The sequence below is a fragment of the Sorex araneus genome, chromosome X (assembly GCF_027595985.1).
Source record: "Sorex araneus isolate mSorAra2 chromosome X, mSorAra2.pri, whole genome shotgun sequence".
Taxonomy (NCBI): domain Eukaryota; kingdom Metazoa; phylum Chordata; class Mammalia; order Eulipotyphla; family Soricidae; genus Sorex; species Sorex araneus.
In genome coordinates, this window is record NC_073313.1 from 23,891,260 (window position 1) to 23,912,544 (window position 21,285).

The window sequence follows — 21,285 nt, forward strand, 5'->3', positions numbered from 1 at the left end:
TTCCTAACAATGAAAATTTGTAACTTTAGAAATCTCCTTTCTGGGCAGCTCGCATAGAGAGGGGAACACCAGGTAAAGTGTGATTTGAGGACCCGCACGGGATGGGAAATGCGCACTGAAAATAGAATTATAGACCAAACACGATGGCCACGCAGTGCCTCTGTTGCAAACCACAACACCCAAAAGGAGAGAGAGAACAAAAGGGAATGCCCTGCCACAGAGATGGGGTGGGGTGGGAAGGATGGAGTGGGAGGGATACTGGGGACATTGGTGGAGGGGACTGGGCACTGGTGGAGGGATATAAACAAAATGGAAACATGAAAGTTCATAAGTTTGTAACTGGAACTCATGGTGATTCACTAATAAAAAAGAAATCTCCTTTCTGATATTATTTTTTCTAAATTAAGAGTCTTTTTGTATGCAAAGTGAGTAAAAAAGTAAACTGTCTATGCTTTTACCTACTGTATTTTGGTAAAAATAGATTCATAATGTATTACTATCTCATTGGATACTTTCAGGTAAATCTGAATGTGTCTCCCTTATTGACTGAATCCTTATATGTATATAATGTCCTTGTCATGTGGTCCTATCCATCACTGACATAAAACAAGCATGAAAATCAAAATGTTAAGAATGTAAGCTGGGGGTGCTGGAGCGATAAGCACAGCGGGTAGGGCATTTGCCTTGCACGCGGCCATCCCGGCATCCCATATGGTCCCCTGAGCACCGCAAGGAGTGATTCCTGAGTGCACAGCCAGGAGTAACCCCTGTGCATCGCCGGGTGTGACCCAAAAAGAAAAAAAAAAGAATGTAAGCTGGTACTGAGCCTACAGAGCTCTTATTGACTGCATCAAAGCAAATCACTTCTACTGGCCTCTTAGAATAATACTAACATGATGATTCAGTAAGGTCAAAAGTCAACATCAGAAGTCAGGCTCTTTAAATAACTTAAAGAGTTGGAGTTGATCTGAAGCAATAGTACAGCAGGCACTACTATCTTCACTTTATAAATCCCATAATACATTATTATGATCAATTTTAAACAGCTATCTTTTAAAGACATTTTAAAAATCTTTTCTACTTACCTATGCATTGTTTCATGTATGCTTCATTCTTTTGGTGCATAATTTTTAATGTATGTGCACCACTCTGAAAGCTGAAAATTACAGAATTATAAGTTGTATTTCACTGGTATACATTGCTGAAAGTAAATTAAAAGTGACTAATCACTACCTATAGGTCTTTATATGATTTTTGTTTTTAAGTGTATATTCAGAGACTAAGTACAAAGAGAAAGTTTGGAAAATTGTTCTGTCTGCTTTTGTAAACAGTATAACTGTAACTTTTCTTTGTCGTGACTATAAAATACCTGTTAAAAGTAGAAGAAACAAAAGTTGTATGAATTAACATGACATTTTCAACAGCTTTCCTATTTTAATCTTCTCCATTAAAGTGGTCTGAAGACATAGCATAGCAGGTAGGGCATTTGCCTTGCACACAGCCAATTCAGGTTCAATTCCTCCGTCCCTTTCGGAGAGCCCGGTAAGCTACCGAGAGTATCTCACCCCCATGGCAGAGCCTGGCAAGCTACCCGTGGCATATTCAGTATGCCAAAAACAGTAACAAGTCTCACAATGGAGACGTTACTGGTGCCCACTCGAGCAAATCGATGAACAACGGGACTACAGTGCTACAGTGCTCCTTTAAAGTGTTTCTTTTAAAATATTTTAATTTTTAATTGAATCACCATAAATTACAAAGTTCCAAAGTTATTCATGATTTCGTTTTATGAGTACAATATTCCAACACTAATCTCTTCACCAGCGTCTTCCCTCTACCATTGTCCCCAATTTTCCCTTCTGCTTGCTCCCCCATCCTGCCTCTATGGCAGGCACTTTAAAGAATATTTAGCTGTGATTTATAGTTAAATGTTAATCAGGTCACAGATGAAGTCCACTTCTAATGTGTGACTGGGTTGTAAATAATTTATCCTGTGTGATGGTTCTGTATTGGATCTTGTCCTTGCGCTATCTGGTTAGGCAGATAAAATGTTCTATGTACAGTGCAATAATAATTATAATGCTGATTACTTAGGTCTTATGACGATCTGATTCAATGATTGTTGTAGGAGATTGTATTCACTGGTAAATATGAAATGAATTATTTATATTTATTATTCATGAGAAAGATCAAAGTAACACGACAAAGTTCAATGAATAAGAAAATGATACTATATGAGGGTAGCATAAAAACAGGTTTAAGGGCCAGAGTGATAGTACAGGGAGTAAGATGTTTTCTTTGCCTGCAGCCAACCCCAGTTCAATCCCTGGCATCGCATATGGTCCCCCAAGCATCGTCAGGAGCCATTCCTGAGCACAGAACCTGGAAGAAATAACTTCTGAGCACCATCGCTTGTGCCTCCTGCTTCAATAAAAACATTTTAGAGGACAATTTCTCTCCTCCTCATTAAACCAATCAATTATTCTTCCTAATTCAAAATATATTATATAGCTTGTATTCCCAGGTGACCAGAAAGGAATAAATGATTAGGACATACCTACTCTATTGAAAGCACTCTACAAAGAACCTCATACCAACAACTTCATTTTTAACAGCCACAGGGGGAGGAAATTATTATAATTAACATCATTTTATAGGTAAGTACAAGATTTAAGAACAATGTCCAAAATAACGTAGTTGGTAACTATGAGATTTGCATTTTTGTGTGCCTGACCCTCCAAATTTCTCATTTTTCTCCTACACAAATGTAATAAGCTCCGCCTTCCAAAGAGCTCATGTAGAATCAACTCCCTTTTACTTACACCAACATATTAATGCTCTCTTAAGTCACTTGCCTGGATAGTAATACACACTCTAGGTGTCAGATGATGAAGTATGTTTTCTACGACTTTTAGGGAAGAACAGAAATGAGGAACTATTGACCATTTGCAATGTAAGGAGGCAATACTTACCTCAGAAAGACTAATGGCACTGTGGTGACTCAGTTTCGTTGGGTAGATTTTCTGAGAGCCATTTTCCACAAGAAGAAAGTCCTGTGACTTCTGGAATTCCCTATCAGGGGTCTAGGTAGAGGCATGTTCCTGAAAACTCAGACTGACAAACCTTAGAACAAGTTGACCATCTACTCTTTTCAGGCAATAGGGAACACCTGACACCAGCCTTCTACTTATCAGCTCTGTTCTTGAAGCAATGGGCAGGCGTGTAAGGTAAAAGAAGAAGGCACGTTAAGAAGTTGGGGAGAAGCCCCCGCCAGGGCCGGGGCTCCACTCCGGCCGGCCGGGTTTTCGGCCCGGGTGCCCATGTCTCTGCAGAGCCGGTGGATGTGCAAAGAGCGGGAACCAGAGACAGCTTTAGGAATTGGGGTTCCAGCATCTGGCAGAATTTTCCCTGGGCTTTATACAGAAATCCAAAACCGCGCGGACGCTGCTGCGTCCGCGCGACTTAACATTTATAATTGCCAGCAATGTGAAACAGTTCCTTTTGAACAGGTCTGACTTGGGGGGGAAACTCCAAATAATAACAGTAAGTTTTTATTGAAATATTGAATGTTTTTAATGTAGCAGCCAGCTCTCTGGATTGTGAACTAAGCAAAAGCCCCATGCTGGCCGACGCGCGTGGCGTACACCATACTATGAGGCGCTGGAAGGAGGATGAGGGGGAAAAAGGAAAAAAAAAAGGGAAAAGGAAAAAGGGGAAAAAAAAGAGAGAGAGAGAGAGAGAGAGTTATGTACTTGTAGCAGTGGGGCTACATATCTCTTCATTTCCAGCAATGAAAAACTAATTATCAAATGTAGTAGGTCTGTCTCTCTTGCTTGGAAACTCTAACAACTATAGTGAGTTTTGTGTTGAGTTATGGAATGTAATCAAGGTAAAGAAAAAATGAAGTGAAATTCATTAGTTATACAGTAGGGGGTAGGGGGTGGGGGCGGGGGGTATACTGGGGTTTCTGGTGGTGGAATATGGGCACTGGTGAAGGGATGGGTGTTTGAATATTGTATAACTGACATATAAACCTGCGAACTTTGTAACTTTCCACATGGTGATTTAATAAAAATTTTGAAAAAAAAAAGAAGTTGGGGAAAATGGAGCTGTCAAGACTAAAGATCCCTAGTGATCTTGTAATATTTCAAGTATTTACAGTTTTAGTCCAAAGCCAAAGTTAGCCACGGTACAGTACTTGATATACTGTCTGCTTTTACATTTACCTTTTTTGCTAGAAGATATATGAGGGCCATAATCACAGAGTAGTATCATTTAAGCTTTTCAGCCAGAGAGATGCACGTACTTTGCATGCAGCTAATTTAAATCAGTAGCCCTCAGCCATAATTCTAACTCTGATATTTCCTAACCGTGTGACTTCAACAAAGAACTTTGACCCTTCTGGGCTTGGTTTAGACCAGAGGAGTTTAGACCAGAATATGACTAACATTCTCTGCATTCTATAACAGAAATCTTAACCATAGAGGTGATAGGGTACTTTTGGCAGAGTCTTGGGGGAAGAGAGTCATCTTCCAGATTATTTTCATTTTTTCATTCCCGCCAGATTTATTTAAATGGCTAATTTTATTCACAGTTTTTCGTAAAGCTCTCAAATAAAAAATGTATAATTACCTCCTTATTCTTTTTTAGTATAACAAAATTATCATTTTTAATATAATCTATGCAAAAACAAGACACAAGTAAAAAATAAGTAATGGTACATGGTAATGAAGACTAAATGAAATTCTATCTGTAAAATGCCAAGCACGGCAGATTACTCACAGCGGGCACGAAAAAACACCAGAGTGCATATCTCCTTTCTTCTGCTGCTGTAGCACCCTCCTATAATTAATCTTTTAGGAAGACCTTAAAATCTTTTGTTCCTGGGCCTTCTTTTGATCTTCATGTACTCTTCTCATACCTCCATCATCTTCCCCCAAGAATGACTCACTTTCATAGCCTCTACCTCCAGAATGAGTCCTCAAGTAATAACTTCTGTTGTCTCCCACAGAATATGCACACCACCTATGCACAGAAGGGCCAGAACATGGTTCTGTTTCTTGCTCCTCAGGTCAAAAAGAGGCTGCTTGGGTGGCGTGTGCCCCCTTGAATTTCCTTCTTTGAAGTATCCTCTATTTTCCTGGATCACTGTTAACATTTAATTACCAGTTTATGAACCATATGAAGATTGGTAGGCTGGATTCTGAACTTTAACATCTATTGTATGTACCCAGGGGCCACAGGGAAAAGAGGGGGTGTCCAATACTTTGTGCACTAACAGGCAATTATTCCCTATGATCTTATTGAGTAATCTCTATACTCAGTATCAAAGAGCTGATACTTTAGCACGTCAAAAGATGCCTGATTGCGCTCTTCAGATTTCCTAAGTATTTATGAGAAGCTATAGCTTTGATCCCTGAGCTGAATAGTGGGCATTAGTCTTTCCTTTGGACACAGCTTCTGAAAGGGAGGAGAGAGATGATTGGTAGAGGGAGGACACGTTGACCGCACCGCAATTCTAATTGTTCTTGTACTTTTCCCAGAAGGATAGAGCCCTTCCAACCATGAGCCTTTTCAACCATAGTGCCCTTCCAACCATATTGAACTCTGTTCACAGAGAGCAAGAACCATAATGAATTTATTTCACCATGACCCAAATACAATGTTTGATCTTAAAAAGGGCTTGTTGGATACTAAATAAGAAGCAGGCATTTACTTCCTTTTAAAAGCAGATTGCCTCTAAGGTGGCCTCTTGCCTTGCCTCCTTCTGACATTCCTTTGTGTGATCCCCTCCCTTTGACTAACCTGTAACTTGATTCTAACCAACAGACTATGGTAAAGGTAAGACTCTATATTGACTGGAAACCAGAGCAAAACATCATCAAATTTTAAAGTATTATGGAACTGTGTCAAGCTTTAAAACGTATGCATATCAAAGGAAACAATGAAAAGAGTGAAAAAACAGTCTACTGAATGAAAGAAAATGTTTTCAAATAAGATATCTGATAAGGGGTCGATTTTTAGAATATAGAAAGAAAAGTTCAACAAAAACAAAAGTCAAATAACCTGATTTTAAAGTGAGTGAAGGACTTTAATATACATTTTTTTAAGAAGGCATATAAATGTCAAAAAGAGCAAACAAAAATGTGTTCAACACCATTAATTATGAGAAAGTTGCAAAAGAAAATCAAAATAAGATACTGCCTCACATGTATTAGGCCATTATTTTTTAAAAAACAGAAAATATTAAGTTCTGGTATATATGTAGTGGAAGGAAATTCTGTGCACTGTTGGTGAGAATTTAAAATGGTGTAGACACTATATAAAATAGTATAGATATCTCAAAGATTAAAAATATAACATGTGATCTAGTAATCCCACTTCTGGATATATGCCAAAAAGAACTGAAATAGGAATATTGAAGATATATTTGCAAGCCAACCTTCATTGCACTATTATTCAGAATATCCAAAAGGTAAAAGCAACCTTTTTTAAAATCAATGTATAGAAGAAGAGAGAAATATGGTATAAACATAGAATATTATTCAGTCCTAAATATGAAAATTTTGTCATAGGCTACAACATGAATAGACCTTTTTCATTAAAAACGTGTAGCACTGCACTGTAGCACTGTCATCCCGTTGTTTATCAATTTGCTCAAGCAGGCACCAGTAATGTCTCCATTGTGAGACTTACTGTTACTCTTTTTGTCATATTTAATACGCCATGGGTAGCTTGCCAGGCTCTGCCGTGTGGGCGGGATACTCTCGGTAGCTTGCCGGGCTCTCCGAGAGGGATGGAGGAATCGAACTTGGGTCGGCCCCATGCAAGGCAAACGCCCTACCCGCTGTGCTATCGCTCCAGCCTCAAAACATGTGTATTCAGATGCCATGATTTACAAGAGTGCTAATTTTTAAGCCTATCTCTATGGCAGGCACTATTCCTCTCTCTCACACATTATATCTTATGCTTTTGGTGGTTTACCCCTAAAGGTGAACCAGTTATCCATCTTCTATAACATAATTTATCAAAAGGAAAAAACCTGAATATCTTGACCAAAAGCAAGGTGGTTCCTTGGGTTAAACTATTTTTATTGATCATCCTCATAGGCTATGATACAAATGAAGTAAGAAAAGCACCCTTTGAGGAAAAACCCAACTTTTTTTAAATTGAATCACTGTGAGATACAGGCACAAAGCTTTTAGGATTGAGTTTCAGTCATACGTGATCGAGCACCCATCTCTCCACCAGTGCACATTTTCCACCACCAATGTCCCCAGTATCCCTCCTGATATCCTCACCCCATTCCACCCCTGCCTCTGTGGCAGGCACCTTCCTTATTACTCTCTCTACTTTCGGGCGTCAAGGCTTGCAACAGATACTGAGAAGCCATCATGTTTGGTCATTAGTCTACTTTCAGCACACATCTCTCATCCTGAGTGATCCCTCCAACCATCATTGACTTAGTGGTCCCTTCTCCATCCCAACTGCCTTCTTCCCCAACACATGAACCAGGCTTGCAAACCACAGAGTGATCCTCCTGGCCCTTGTCTCTACTGTCCTTGGGTGTTAGTTTCATGTTATTTATATTCCACAAACAAGAGCAGTCATTCGATGTCTGGCCCTCTCTTTCTGACTCATTTCACTTAGCATGATACTCTCATGTCCATACACTTATAAGAAATTTTCATGACTTCATCTTTTCTAACAGCTGCGTAGTATTCCATTGTGTAGATGTACCAAGGTTTCTTTTACCAGCCGTCTGTTCTCGGGCACTCAGATTGTTTCCAGATTCTGGCTATTGTGAATAGTGCTGCAAGAAACATACAAGTGCATATGTCATTTTTACTGTCCATTTTTTGCATCCCTGAAAACCCAACTTCTAATCCATTGTAATCATTACCACTTATAAAACACTTGTAGACAATGTAGAGATTATCAGGTATATCAAAATCTAAATAAGTCATGCTAGCGGGTACACATCTGGAGAATCATCTTAAATTTATATTTTTATGCAGCAAGAACCTAAGTTAAAGGTATTTATCTGGATCCAGGTTAACAAAATTACATCTCTGCTCACATAGTAGCTAGTACCACTTCTAGGAATCTATCTAAAAAGCAATCTGAAATGTGGGACAAAACTTGAGTGGAAAAATTTCCATCAAAGCATTATTTATCATTTTGGGGGTTGGGGAGATAATGCAGTGAGTAAGGAGTTTACTTGACATGTGGACACCTCTGGTCTAAACCCTGGCTTAGCATATGGGTCCTTTCTTCATATGACAGCAACAATGCACTAAGAAGGGCATAAAATAAAGCCTTAAGATCTCCAGGTCTTGACCAGACAGAAAGAGGTTTCCAAAGGTAGGGCACTCACTTGTCTTGCACACAGTCAACCCAATTTCAATTCCCAGCACCACGTATCGCACCCCAACCTACACCAGAAGCAATGCCTGAGTACAGAGCCCTAGGCACTGCTAGTTGTGCCCCCTAAAACAATAACAAAAAAGTTCTCCAGGTCTTCCCATCAAAAAATGTGGAGAGGCCAGGCTCCCCCAAAATGGGGTGAGATACTGAACAGAAACTTCCTCAAAGAAGACATCAGATGGCAAATAGGCATAAAAAATGCTCATCAACACTGCTTTTCAGAAAAATGCAAATCAAACCAATTATTGGATATCACTTCTCACCAGTATGAATGGCCTATATGAAAAAAATCCAGAAATCATAAGGGATAGATGTAGTGAACAAGGAACCCTCATTCACTGTCACTTAGACTGTCTTTTGGTTCAGCTTCATGGGAAACAAAAATAGAGACATCTCAAATAATTTAAAATAGAACTTCAATATGACCCAATGATCCCACTCCTAGGTATTTACCTGAAGTTGCACAAAACATTAATTCAAAAAGATATTCACATTCCACAGTCAGGAGTCCATGGAAAGTGTCAACATTCCAGAATTGGTTCCCTTCTACACGTGTAGAAATGCCTCACCTGACCTATGGTGCAAGGTAAAGCAGTGCAGAAACGCATCGCTTGATCTACGAGTTCAAGGTAAAGCACTTTTTGAAGATGTCGGTGGTTTGCATAGAGGAGCATCTACTAGAACAGCAATTTGTCCAAGTCGATTCTTCATTACCAAGTTCGAAAAAGAATTCAAGGTCTTACTTCATGTGCGCAAGCTGGACTCTGCGGGACAATGTGGAAATTCTGATCAAGGGAAATGGGTTGGTACTGGAAGCATGCCCACAGGCTGCTTTTCATCCTAGCTTCAAAATCAGAAAGGCACAATATATTCTTCAGAGACATACTGATTCTCAGCCTGACAAATGACTCTGAAAAACCCAGCAGTCGCTCCACTGCTTTCCTCTCTGACCCTAAAACAACAGGACTGGATGTGGCCCATTCAGTCTTGTAATTAAGTCATAACATATTTCCCAGAATACCATAAACCAAGATGAAACCATGTGATAAGAATCAGATCTACACCTTTCTGAATCTTACCTTTGTTACTATGGCTGGGTAAAAGCCAGTTCTGTCTGTGTTCTGTTTACCCTTTTGCGTACATACTTGTTTGATAATGCAAACATGGCTGACAAACATCTATTCATTTTTTAAAAAAGAAAAAGAATAGAAGGGGAAGGAAGATAGCTCAGCAGTAAAAGGTTCAGGTAAATCGGAACCACATTCGAATTGTACCATCACTTGCACTGCCCCACCCACAGCACCTTGATGTGGTCTGGGAGGACCCTGACAATACAGGGGTGGTCGTGGGGGTTCACACAGCACCACAGAGTCCCATCGGCCCTGCATCCTCAGACCCTTATATTGAACTACCTTCCCCGAAAAGGTAAACTGTGACCTCTTCCTAAGGACATGCACTGATATAAACTGAGCTCCTTCTTTTCTAGCTCTACCACTTCCTGGGTTTTATAATTCCGTAACCCTTCTGAGATCCCATTTTCTCAGTTGTAAAGATGGAGTCAAAATGACCTATTTCACAAGATAATTTCAAAGATCAAATGAAACCATAAATATTAAACGCCTACAGTCCTACCCACCCCCTACTCAGACCTCCTCAGTAATAGTTCTTTTTCTCACAAATTAAATTGTTTTAGTAAACTGCATACACATCTCTAAAAGTAAATTGTATGCCCTGAGGGATGACTTCAAAATTCAGTTACCCTAAAGAATTATAAGTAACTCCCAAGTTCCAAGCATAAGACTTAATATATTAATACTTGCTGAATTGTTGACTCATTAATCCAAAGTTTTTAAAATGTCAGGAAATTTGTCCCCTTTTATGAATCTGTATATGAAAATTACAATATAAGAAATTTCAGTATCAAAAGGATGTAATTCATGTCATACACTGCATTCAATTAAACAATGAAAAACGTCTACCTTGGATTGATGCCATGAAGAAAATTCAAATTTCTTAGGATTTCAAGCTTCTACATGTGCACAAACACAATTCACAATGATCCTGCTTTAGCAATCTGTCTTTCAGATCCCTCTGAAGCACAAGGACATGAAAACAAACTGTAAAAACAATAACAGTGAAAAATTACAATGACTTTTTATGAAAAAACAATTTATTCTTAAAAACTAAACAATCCAAATTGAAAATGGTGTCTTTGCTTCAACAATATAGTTATCCCTTCAGGAGGTCTGCTCCACAGCTTGGAAACTGGCCTCATGCTGGGGGAAAAGGTAGTTAGATAGAGAAGGGAACACCAAAAAGAGGATGTTGGGAGGACCCATTCGGGTTGGAAGATGCAAACTAAAAGTAGACTATAGACCGAACATGAAGGCCACTCAATAACTCTATCGCAAACTAAAACACCCAAAAGGAGAGAGAACAAAAGGGAATGCCCTACCACAGAGGCAGGGTAGGGTGGTGGGGGATGGGGTGGGGGGTGGTGAGAGGGATACTGGGATCATTGGTGGAGGAGAATGGGCACTGGTGGAGGGATGGGTAAACAATCACAGTATGAGTGAAATGCAAACACAAAAGTTCATAAGTTTGTAACTGTACATCACAATGATTCTCTAATAAAAATTTAAAAATATATAGTTATCCTTGATGCTTAGTGATGCTTAGTGCTTGTATTTTTTTTCTTTTTTTTTAATTTATTTTTATTTTTTAATTCTATTTTATTTTATTAAATCACCGTGTGGAAGATTACAATGCTTTCGGGCTTAGGTCTCAGTTATACAATGCTGAAACAACCATCCCTTCACCAGTGCCCATATACCACCACCAAAAAAAAAAAAAAACCCACACAGTACACCTTCCATCCCGCCCCGCAACCCCCTACCTTGTAACTGATAAGTTTCATTTTACATTCTGTTTACTTTGGTTACATTCAATATTTCAACACAAATCTCACTATTGTTGTTAGGAGTACCCCACTAGATTCAGACCTACTGTGAAGACAAATAAGGTCGCGCGGCCGCAGTAGCGGCCGCGCGGTTTTAAATTTCTGTACTTTAACCAGAAGTCCAGGGAGATTTCTTCCAGATATTAGATAATTGCAGGCTTGAAAACCCAATCTGTGGTCGTCTTAATATGGCGGCCACCGCGCCCTTCATCCCCGGAGAGAAAGAGGCGAGAGAAATACCTTTCCCCTCCTGGGCGGGCACAGGGCCGAGGCTTAGTTCTCAGGCTGGAGACATTCTGCGAGGAGTTGCTCACACCGAAAGAGGTTTTGCGGGGTCTGGATTCATGCTTGTACAGCTGCGGAGAGGCCGCACATGTGTGCGGCCCCCGGGATCACATCTCGGCGGTGGGAGGGGCCGGTGCCTCCCACCTTCCCAAGAGCACCCTCGTGTCCTTTGGCTGCAGTTTTTGTCGTAAATCCCATCTGTGATCGTCTTAACATGGCGGCCACCGCGCCCTTCATCCCCGGAGAGAAAGAGGCCAGAGAGAGAAATACCTTTCCCCTCCTGGGCGGGCACAGGGCCGAGGCTTAGTTCTCAGGCTGGAGACATTCTGCGAGGAGTTGCTCACACCGAAAGAGGTTTTGCTGGGTCTGGATTCATGCTTGTACAGCTGCGGAGAGGCCGCACATGTGTGCGGCCCCCGGGATCACATCTCGGCGGTGGGAGGGGCCGGTGCCTCCCACCTTCCCAAGAGCACCCTCGTGTCCTTTGGCTGCAGTTTTTGTCGTAAATCCCATCTGTGATCGTCTTAACATGGCGGCCACCGCGCCCTTCATCCCCGGAGAGAAAGAGGCGAGAGAGAGAAATACCTTTCCCCTCCTGGGCGGGCACGGGGCCGAGGCTTAGTTCTCAGGCTGGAGACATTCTGCGAGGAGTTGCCCACGCCGAAAGAGGTTTTGCGGGGTCTGGATTCACGCTTGTGCAGCTGCGGAGAGGCCGCACATGCGTGCGGCCCCCGGGATCACATCTCAGCGGTGGGAGGGGCCGGTGCCTCCCACCTTCCCAAGAGCACCCTCGTGTCCTTTGGCTGCAGTTTTTGTCGTAAATCCCATCTGTGGTCGTCTTAACATGGCGGCCACCGCGCCCTTCATCCCCGGAGAGAAAGAGGCGAGAGAGAGAGAGAAATACCTTTCCCCTCCTGGGCGGGCACGGGGCCGAGGCTTAGTTCTCAGGCTGGAGACATTCTGCGAGGAGTTGCCCACGCCGAAAGAGGTTTTGCTGGGTCTGGATTCACGCTTGTGCAGCTGCGGAGAGGCCCTGCTTGTAAATTTTTAACAAGCTTTCTTCCACATGTTAGAAGGAGAAACCTACGTGTATCATGTTGTCAGAAAGACATTACCTTGCAGTACATTAGGCAGGAGAGAGTGGAAGCTATTTTAAAATATCTTTGAGAATGGTAGCGTATAAACTCCCATGGTGACTCATTGTGCATGATATTCCCTATGCCCGAGGATGGAAAGGGCAACAGAGAATCTACTTTTGCTTCCTCTTCTACACAGAGGACATTATTAGTAAAGGCATTAAAATCATCTGTTGAACGTTAGGGTGCAGGTATTTGGTGAAAAGTCTAACCTCTCATTCTATAGACTACTGTCTCTCTCATATGTTTGAGCCACAGTGTTCAGGGATTACTCTCAGCTCTATGCTTAGGGATCACTCCTGGTGGTGCTCAGGTGTAGGATGACATTACTTTGCCCTTTCCCTCCTTGCCACAAGTAGCTTGTCCCGGTTTTACCCAGAGTTTAGGCTTACCCCAGTCACACCCATCAAGGTGTTCCCGAATCTCTCCCATCCCTTTGTTTAGCTATAATCACTTCTCCATGCTCTCTTCCCCAAAAGAGTTAATCCTCGGCTTTCCCTTAATCTGACTCTGCTAATTTGCAAGGTCAGACCTTCCTAGGATACTGAATTTATATTATATAAGTTAATATTGCCTTTCTCCTCTTCTTGTGCCTTTTGAATAATTTACTTTAAAGCTATGACTGTTTTGTATAGACACAAGAAGACAATATTATGTTTTTATAACTTGGGAATTAATTGGCCTCGAATATTCCCTCCCGGGCCTCTGCTTTCTCCACTTAAGCCTCAGTTGCCCTCAGTTCCTAGCACCCCAAAGTAGGGTCCCCGACGTGGGACAGGAAGGATCCAGGGCAAGCGGTGAGTTATGTGCTACCCTGGCATCGAGATGGGCTTGGCCAAAGTGCCTAATTCTTAACTATAAGTTAAGAGCTTGATCATAGACAAATGCTGTCATGATCCAATAGTAATTATGAGACTGGGACCCTGCCAGGGATAGGAAAGACTGATCTGGCTGAGCACTGTAGTCTGAGATTGAGATGGCCCCAGGAGAGCAATTCTATAAGCTTTAATGCATCTCTTATTGTGTCCATACAAAATAATTAATATTATGAATTCTTATATGTTTGCTGGCTGAGGAGAAGAGAAACACATTCATGGGACTCCACCCTTGGGTGGATCCTCTTGCTGAAAGAGAATTAAGTCCTAGGAGAAGCATCCCCTAAGGAAAAGGAACCTTACCCTATAGATGGTGACCACACCTAAGTGTATGCCCCAACCCCCTCATGCTGTGGAGATTTAACTAGGCTGTGAGAGTGGGTTGGGGGGCCAGATCCACGAGGCAGATCCACGGGGCAGATCCACGGGGAGAGATCCAGGAGAGCGGGAGAGAAGCGGAGAGAGAGAATGAAATAAACGGATCGAGCAACCAGTTTGGCCTTCTTCCTTCTTCCTTCCGTCGCCTGCCCTCGACCGACGGCACACACTGCGGTTCTGGGGCACCGGATGCGGGCGGTGAGACAGAGCCGCCCGGAGAGCCCGCGAGTACACGCGCCCCTCGGCGCTCTTTAGTTTTTTACACTCAGGGAGGGGATCAAACCTAAAGAGCAAACCTGGGTCAGCCTCGTGCAAGTCAGATACCTTACCCACTGTACTAGCTCTTACACTTGCTTTATGACACATCCTAGAACCCAGGCAGAGCAGCTACAGCCAAAGCAGGACCCCCATTAAGGTTTGGGAAAGGAGACTGAAAAAGAAAATTTCTACCTGCAAAAGGTTGAATAATTGTTCCAGCAACTATAAACAAGGAAAAGCAATACTAAATGCCAAGTAGTCTCAAACATTTTGCTTTCAGGTTTTCAAAAAGGACTGAAGAATCCAAACAGCTTTGAAAATTCCAGTGGCTGTAGAGAGACTCCCACTGTAAGAATGTACTTTCACATGGATGACACTGGTTTGATTTCCAGCACAGCACCATATAAGGTCCCCAAAACATCACTAGCAGTAATCCCTGAGTACCCCAAGATGTGGCCTAAAAACAAAAAAGAAAAGAAAAAAGTTCAGAAAGCATAATAACACACCAGAGCGTTGCTTTAGTCACCAGAGCAATAATGGCAACACAATACTGTACATTTATAGTCATTTCAAAATAAAAGGGAGGGGAGGTACAGAGAATGGAGGGAGCAAAACTTTCAACAATAGAACCCAGAAGACAGATATTAGTAAGCTGAAAATAACTTCTAATCTTCAGTGCTCTGAAGCAGTGAAATAAACCTTCAAGAATTTGGGACCCACACAAGGCTCAGTAGTAAAACTCAGGCCTTGAACACGAGGCCCTGGTTTCATCCCCACCATCCCAAAACCAAATAAAAAAAATTTTCAGATGACTTAAATTGAGCTTTCACAGACACAACTAAACCTCTAGAACTCAGGAGATTCATCAAAGTTTTTGCCTCTAGAATTCAGGAGATTCATCTAAGTTGCTTCATATAGGAGCATGTTTTAAACACACACACACACACACACACACACACACACACACACACGAACACACACACACACACATACACATTCAGGGGCCAGAGAGAGCACAGTGGGTAGGGAAGTGTCTTGTGCTGTCTAACCAAGGTTCTCTGGCACTACATATGGTCCCCTGAGCTGACCAGAAGTGATCCCTGGTTGCAGAGTCAGGAGTAAGTCCCAAGTACTACCAAACATTAAAAAAAACACACATTTAGAGAGTCAGACTTGTTGTGAAGAGATATAAGGACTCTTAAAAAAAAGAGAAGAAGAAGAGATACCGCGGCCGCGCGGTTTTGGATTTCTGTACTTTAGCAACTATGTCCAGGGAGATTTCTTCCAGGTATTGGATCATTGCAAACTCTCATCTGTGGTCGTCATAACATGGCGGTCACCACGCCTTTCTCTTCACAACAAGTCTGACTCTAGTGGGGAACTCCTAACTATAATAGTGAGGTTTTTGTTGAAATATTGAATGTAACCAAAGTAAAGAGAAAGTAAAGTGAAATTAATCAGTTGGGGGGGAGGGGGGATGGGAGGTGTACTGTTTTTGGGGTTTTTTTTTGGTGGTGGAATATGGGCACTGGTGAAGGGATGGTTGTTTCAGCATTGTATAACTGAGACTTAAGCCTGAAAGCATTGTAATTTTCCACATGGTGATTCAATAAAATAAAATTTTTAGTAAAAAAAAACACATTTAGGAAATATTTTTATAAGAATATACAGTTACAGGATTTAATCCTAACAATCTTCTTTGACTGCTGTAGGAATTGGCTCATTGGAAATATCTTGGTATCAGCAAGATACATAAAAACAAACTATAAAAATTCATTCACTCTGGGACTGTGCACTTCCAGCTCAATGCTTAGGGAAACCTGGGTGTCAGGAATGGGAGTCAACGCTTCCGTCTCTGAAGCATGCACTCTCGCGCTTTGTGCCATCTCCCAAGGACTAAAAAATCACTCTTGAAAAAAATATCTAATTGTAAGGGCTGAGGAGAGCATAGAGAGGTTCAGGCACTTGCCTTGCAAGCACATCCCGTTACCTCACACGGTCCCAGAGCACCACTCGGGGGTCATTCCCGATCACAACCCCGGGATTAAGCGGGAGCACCGATGGGTGTGGCCCCCCGCACCCCCCCATTTTTTTCCAGATAATTTAGAGAGATATTAAACAAGAAAAACTGGAGAAAGCTGACAAGCCGACTTTTACTAAAGGAAATTAGGACATTTACCTCAGGCAGAAACGAAGTGTTCCCACAAGGAAGGCTTAAGAAAAGAGGAAAGGGGCCGGAGCGATGGTACAGCGGGGAGGGCGTTTCCCCTCATGCAGCCGACCGGGGTTCGATTCCCAGCATCCTATATGGTCCCTCAAGCACCGCCAGGAGTAATTCCTGAGTGCAGAGTCAGGAGGAACCCCTGAGCACTGTCGGGTGTGACCCAAAAAGCAAAAAAAAAAAAAGAGAGAGAAGAAAAGAGGAAGAGTTATATATATGGTTTGGTTTGGTTTTGAAGTAAAACAGATTTTATTTGGAGGGCTTTTTGAAGGTGTCAAGGGGAAAGAGTGAGGGGGGAGAGAGTAACGCGTTCAAGAGAGAACACGGGCTTCTCCCAGGGTGGAGAGAGCCTATATATGTATTTTTAATTTTTTTTTATTTTGGGGTCACACCTGGTGATGCACAGGGGTTACTCCTGGCGGTGCTCAGGGGACCCTATGGGATGCTGGGAATCGAACCTGGGTCGGCCACGTGCAAGGCAAATGCCCTACCCGCTGTGCTATTGCTCCAGCCCCTATATGTATTTTTTTTTTTTGCTTTTTGGGTCACACCCAGCGGATGCTCAGGGGTTACTCCTGGCTCTGCACTCAGGAATTACTCCTGGCGGTGCTTGGGGGACCATATGGGATGCGGGGGATCGAACCCGGGTCGGCCGCGTGCAAGGCAAACGCCCTTCCCGCTGTGCTATCGCTCCAGCCCCTATACGTATTTTTTAAAACAAATGTTACAAGCAAGGTTTCATTAGCATGACTGAAATACAAACCACATGTTCAAAAGAACGGCGGAAAGAAAGCACACAAGGAAACGTGCTGCTACGTCTAAAAGTTCGGGGCGAGGGCGATTTGCTGTTATCCAGGAATTCCAATCACCTACCTCGGGAAATTGGAGCAAACACGGGCAGCCCTTCCGCGAGTCATCAGTGATGACTTCACTGCCCATCTAGTCGCCTCTGGAAAATTCCAGCGAGTGAGAAAGACCAACGACGGCTGCCGGCTGCTGCCAAACTAGCGTTGCCACAGACGCCGGGGCAGATGCTGAGCGTTACCCCGGGCCCCCGGGGAGCCCGCGTCCGGCAGCCCCGCGCGAACACCCCCAGCCCTCAGGGTCAGTCAGGCGCCGGCGCTGCCCGAGTCTCATGCCCTGACGGGCCAGGAACCCACCAGGTCTCGAGGCGGCGGCGCCAACCGCAACGCCTCTCGGCCTTTTCCGAAGGCGACGGGGGCCCGAGCACGTCGTGGCTCCCGCGCCCACGGCCCGGCGCGGCCGCCAGAGGTCGCCGCGGGAGAGCCGCGCCGCGCGCCCCGCCCCGCCGCCCCCGCGCGCCCGGTTCACACGGCCGCCCGGAAAAGGGCGGCGCCCGGAAGTGGGCGAGGCGCGGCGAGCTCATTGGGCGAGGGGCGTCCACCTCGGGGGCCGGGGCGGGGCTTCGCGGCGCTAAAAAGCCCAGGAAGCGGCGGAGGGATCGCGCAGTTGTCCTCGAGTCAGCTGAAGCGTTTCAGTCGCACAACCGAGGGTCGCCGGGTCATGGTGCCAGCCTGACTGAGAAAAGGACGCTCCCGGGAGACGAATGAGGAACCACCTCCTCCTGTTGTTCAAGTACAGGGGCCTGGTGCGCAAAGGGAAGAAAAGCAAAAGACGAAAATGGCTAAATTCGTGATCCGTCCGGCCACCGCCGCCGACTGCTGCGATATCCTGAGGCTGATCAAGGTAGCTGACGCTCGGGCTCTTCCGGGGCGGCGGGCGGGGGTGGGGCGATGGGACAGTCCCGTTACCGGCGCCCGACCCCACCCGGCCCGGCCTGGGAACCCTTAACCACCGCGCCCCCCGGTCCCCCTAAACTGCCCGGGGGACTTGATAGGTTTCTTCTTCTCGCCCTTTTCCCTCTATGCACCTGGCCCCAGGAACTGGCTAAATATGAATATATGGAAGAGCAAGTAATATTAACCGAAAAAGGTAACGCAGCAGCGGGGGGCGGGGATGAGGGCTGGGGGGGGGGTCTACTGCGAGAGAGTCCGCTGGGCCCCTTGCCCGAGGCCAACTCTGTCCTTGCGGCCCCCCCTTGCAGATCTCCTAGAGGATGGATTTGGAGAGCACCCCTTCTACCACTGCCTGGTTGCGGAAGTGCCCAAAGAGCACCGGACTCCGGAAGGTAACTGCCCCCCCTGCTAGAAACCGGACGCTAAGTGTTGAGTAAGAGGTAGCGCCTGCTGTGTTTGTAGAGCCACCGACCACGCAGGCCCAGCTTACTGAGGAGTTGGCCAGACCTATTAGGCAGCCAGTGTTCGAACTACGGAGGGAACCCCCACCCCAAGCCTGTGCCCCACTTACTAGGGTAGGCTCAAAGAGCTATTTAAGTATCAGTGCTGTGGACACACCCGGAAGACCGAGTGGTTACCAGTAAGTAGCAGAGTGCTGTGGACACCCGGAAGAGTTAGGTATTAATGTGACGTATTGTAATTCCGTTTCATAAATTCTTGTTTGTTTGACCCTAACGTAACTAGGTTCTTGTTTGACCCTAACGTAACTTTTTTTTTCTGTAATTTTGTTAAATCACATTTTTTTCTTTAATTTGTCCCAATCTTCAGGTTACAGTCTCTAGCTTCGCCATGTACATGGCCCTTCCGTGTACATGGATGGGCGGGGAGGTAACTAAAAGATCCTTTACACAATAAAGTAGATGATCATGATAAATGAGGTAAGGTCCTATTATCGCACACTTAAAACACGGTAGATCAGAAACCTCACTATATTTGCTTCCCGTCTCTTTGCAAAGGAATAGAAAATGGCTATAAAGTTTAATTTGAAACCTTTGCCTCCATTTAGAATTATAGACACCCCATAGGAGGGAGTCACATGCTTATTCCTTTCTTTTTTGCTCTTCCCGTTGACTGGTCAGAAGACAGAGCTAAAAGGGGAAGTTGTTTGGATGGTACTTTTTTTTAAAGTGATATTTGTTCACCAAGCTAGAATTGAGCCAAAACCAGAAGAGATGAGCTATATATTTTTAGAGATTTGTGGGTGTTACATAATACCCATTTTGGGTACTTTCATATCTTCTGGCTTAAAAACTGGGGAGAGCAAATTGAAAATATGTAAATTGGAAGGCAAGTTCTGAAATTAAACGATATACTTTTGGCCTAATGTTCTGACCTTCAGGAAGCAGTTTCTAAACTACAAATACTACTTTTCTGAACTGCCGTGTAAACCTGACTTATTCCCGTCAACATACCAGTATATCAATAGGATGTGAATAATGCGTGTGCTTAGTGTAAGACCATAGCAGTTTTGCTCTGACAAATAATGAAAGCATTTGCACTTTCTGAATGTGAGATCCAGTAGATTTGTAGAGTGGCCGGTCCACAATTTTAGCCTGGCTTCAGCTAGCTCTAATGTATGCTTTTTGCAAATACTTGTTCTGAGAACCGTAAGATCCAGCAGTGGCCTGGACTGTAGTAGCATAAAAATCTGGAGCTGGTCCAGTTAAGTGGCTACTTATTTGTGTAATACATGCATGTACATTTTATAAAACTTAAGAGAGGCTTCTGATCTTACAGCTACAGCTTTTATGGACTGTTTTTTACCTAGAGCTCATGTGATACTCTTATTGCAGGAGAACACAGCATTGTTGGTTTTGCCATGTACTATTTTACCTATGACCCATGGATTGGTAAACTCTTGTATCTTGAGGACTTCTTCGTGATGAGCGATTATAGAGGTATGTTTGAATTCAGGTGGGGCATCTCAAAAGACAAATCAGAAGTCGAAGTCCCCAAAGTGACTTTTTAAAAAAATGTTTTTTTCTTATAGGTTTTGGCATAGGATCAGAAATTCTGAAGAACCTAAGCCAGGTATGTCTTGGTTTAGGGTTTCTGAATTTGTAAGGGCTGCTGACTTGGATGAGTAAATCAGAATTGGGTGTTAGAAAGCTGGTGAAAAGCCATTGTGTGCTTTCTCTCCCTTGTAACAGGTTGCCATGAAGTGTCGATGCAGCAGCATGCACTTCTTGGTAGCAGAATGGAATGAGTCATCTATCAACTTCTATAAACGAAGAGGGGCTTCCGACCTGTCCAGTGAAGAGGGATGGAGACTCTTCAAGATCGACAAGGAGTACTTGCTAAAAATGGCAACAGAGGAGTGAGGAGTGCTGGTGTAGACAATGACAACTTCCATTCTATTTTAGAATAAATTCTCAGCTTATCTTGCTTTCTATCCTATTTGTAGTGAAATAATAGAATGAGCACCCATTCCAAAGCTTTATTACCAGTGGCGTTGTTGCATGTTTGAAATGTGATCTGTTAAGGTGGCAATCTCGTATGCAGTTTGGAGTCAGATTTCTCCTTGAACATCTTTTGATAAATAAGGTGGTGTGATCTTAATATATATGAAAAAAACTTCATTCTTGTGAGTCATTTAAATGTGTACAATGTACACACTGGTACTTAGAGTTTCTGTTTTGATTCTTTTTTAATAAACTACCCTTTGATTTAATTGGTATAAGCATTTTACTGATCTTACATGCTTTTCTTTCTGTTGAGTGCGTAATTAAAATGGCCAAGAAACATAACAGTAACGTCACAATTTAAACACACAAGTTTAAAATCACTTTTTAACCCAATTTCAAGTTGCTCATGTTGCTCTGATGTGCTGGACTAGTATTGCCAAAGTCTGGAAAAAAGCTAGTTAATTTTTCAAGGTTTTATATGAAGCCACATATAAAATATAACTTTATACTGCTGAAACAGTATA

General features: G+C 43.3%; 1 protein-coding gene and 1 long non-coding RNA gene across 3 annotated transcripts; one reads left to right on the forward strand and one right to left on the reverse strand.

Moving 5' to 3' along the window:
• Positions 1-5,559: 5,559 nt before the first annotated feature.
• On the reverse strand, positions 5,560-17,839 carry LOC129400099 (uncharacterized). Of its 2 annotated transcripts, XR_008627429.1 has the most exons (6): positions 17,413-17,839; positions 16,498-16,688; positions 11,627-14,775; positions 10,407-10,544; positions 8,997-9,191; positions 5,560-7,813 (listed from the first exon to the last, which is right to left on the reverse strand). It is a non-coding gene; the product is annotated as an uncharacterized LOC129400099 (long non-coding RNA). The 2 variants fall into 2 exon arrangements; XR_008627428.1 differs by lacking the exon at positions 16,498-16,688 and having other exon boundaries at positions 5,561-7,813.
• Positions 17,840-17,972: 133 nt separating this feature from the next.
• Positions 17,973-21,027, forward strand: SAT1 (spermidine/spermine N1-acetyltransferase 1). The gene is made up of 6 exons (XM_055121486.1): positions 17,973-18,246; positions 18,441-18,492; positions 18,605-18,688; positions 20,150-20,254; positions 20,347-20,387; positions 20,507-21,027. Exons 1-6 carry the CDS (start codon positions 18,181-18,183, stop codon positions 20,675-20,677), a joined length of 519 nt encoding a protein of 172 aa, XP_054977461.1. The 5' UTR covers positions 17,973-18,180; the 3' UTR covers positions 20,678-21,027.
• Positions 21,028-21,285: the final 258 nt, after the last annotated feature.

Coding starts and splice junctions, on each gene's coding strand:
- SAT1 (XM_055121486.1), top strand. CDS start 18,181: ATGGCTAAATTCGTGATCCGTCCGGCCACCGCCGCCGACTGCTGCGAT. Junction 18,247..18,440: donor ATATCCTGAGGCTGATCAAG/GTAGCTGACGCT, acceptor ACCTGGCCCCAG/GAACTGGCTAAATATGAATA. Junction 18,689..20,149: donor AGAGCACCGGACTCCGGAAG/GTAACTGCCCCC, acceptor CTCTTATTGCAG/GAGAACACAGCATTGTTGGT.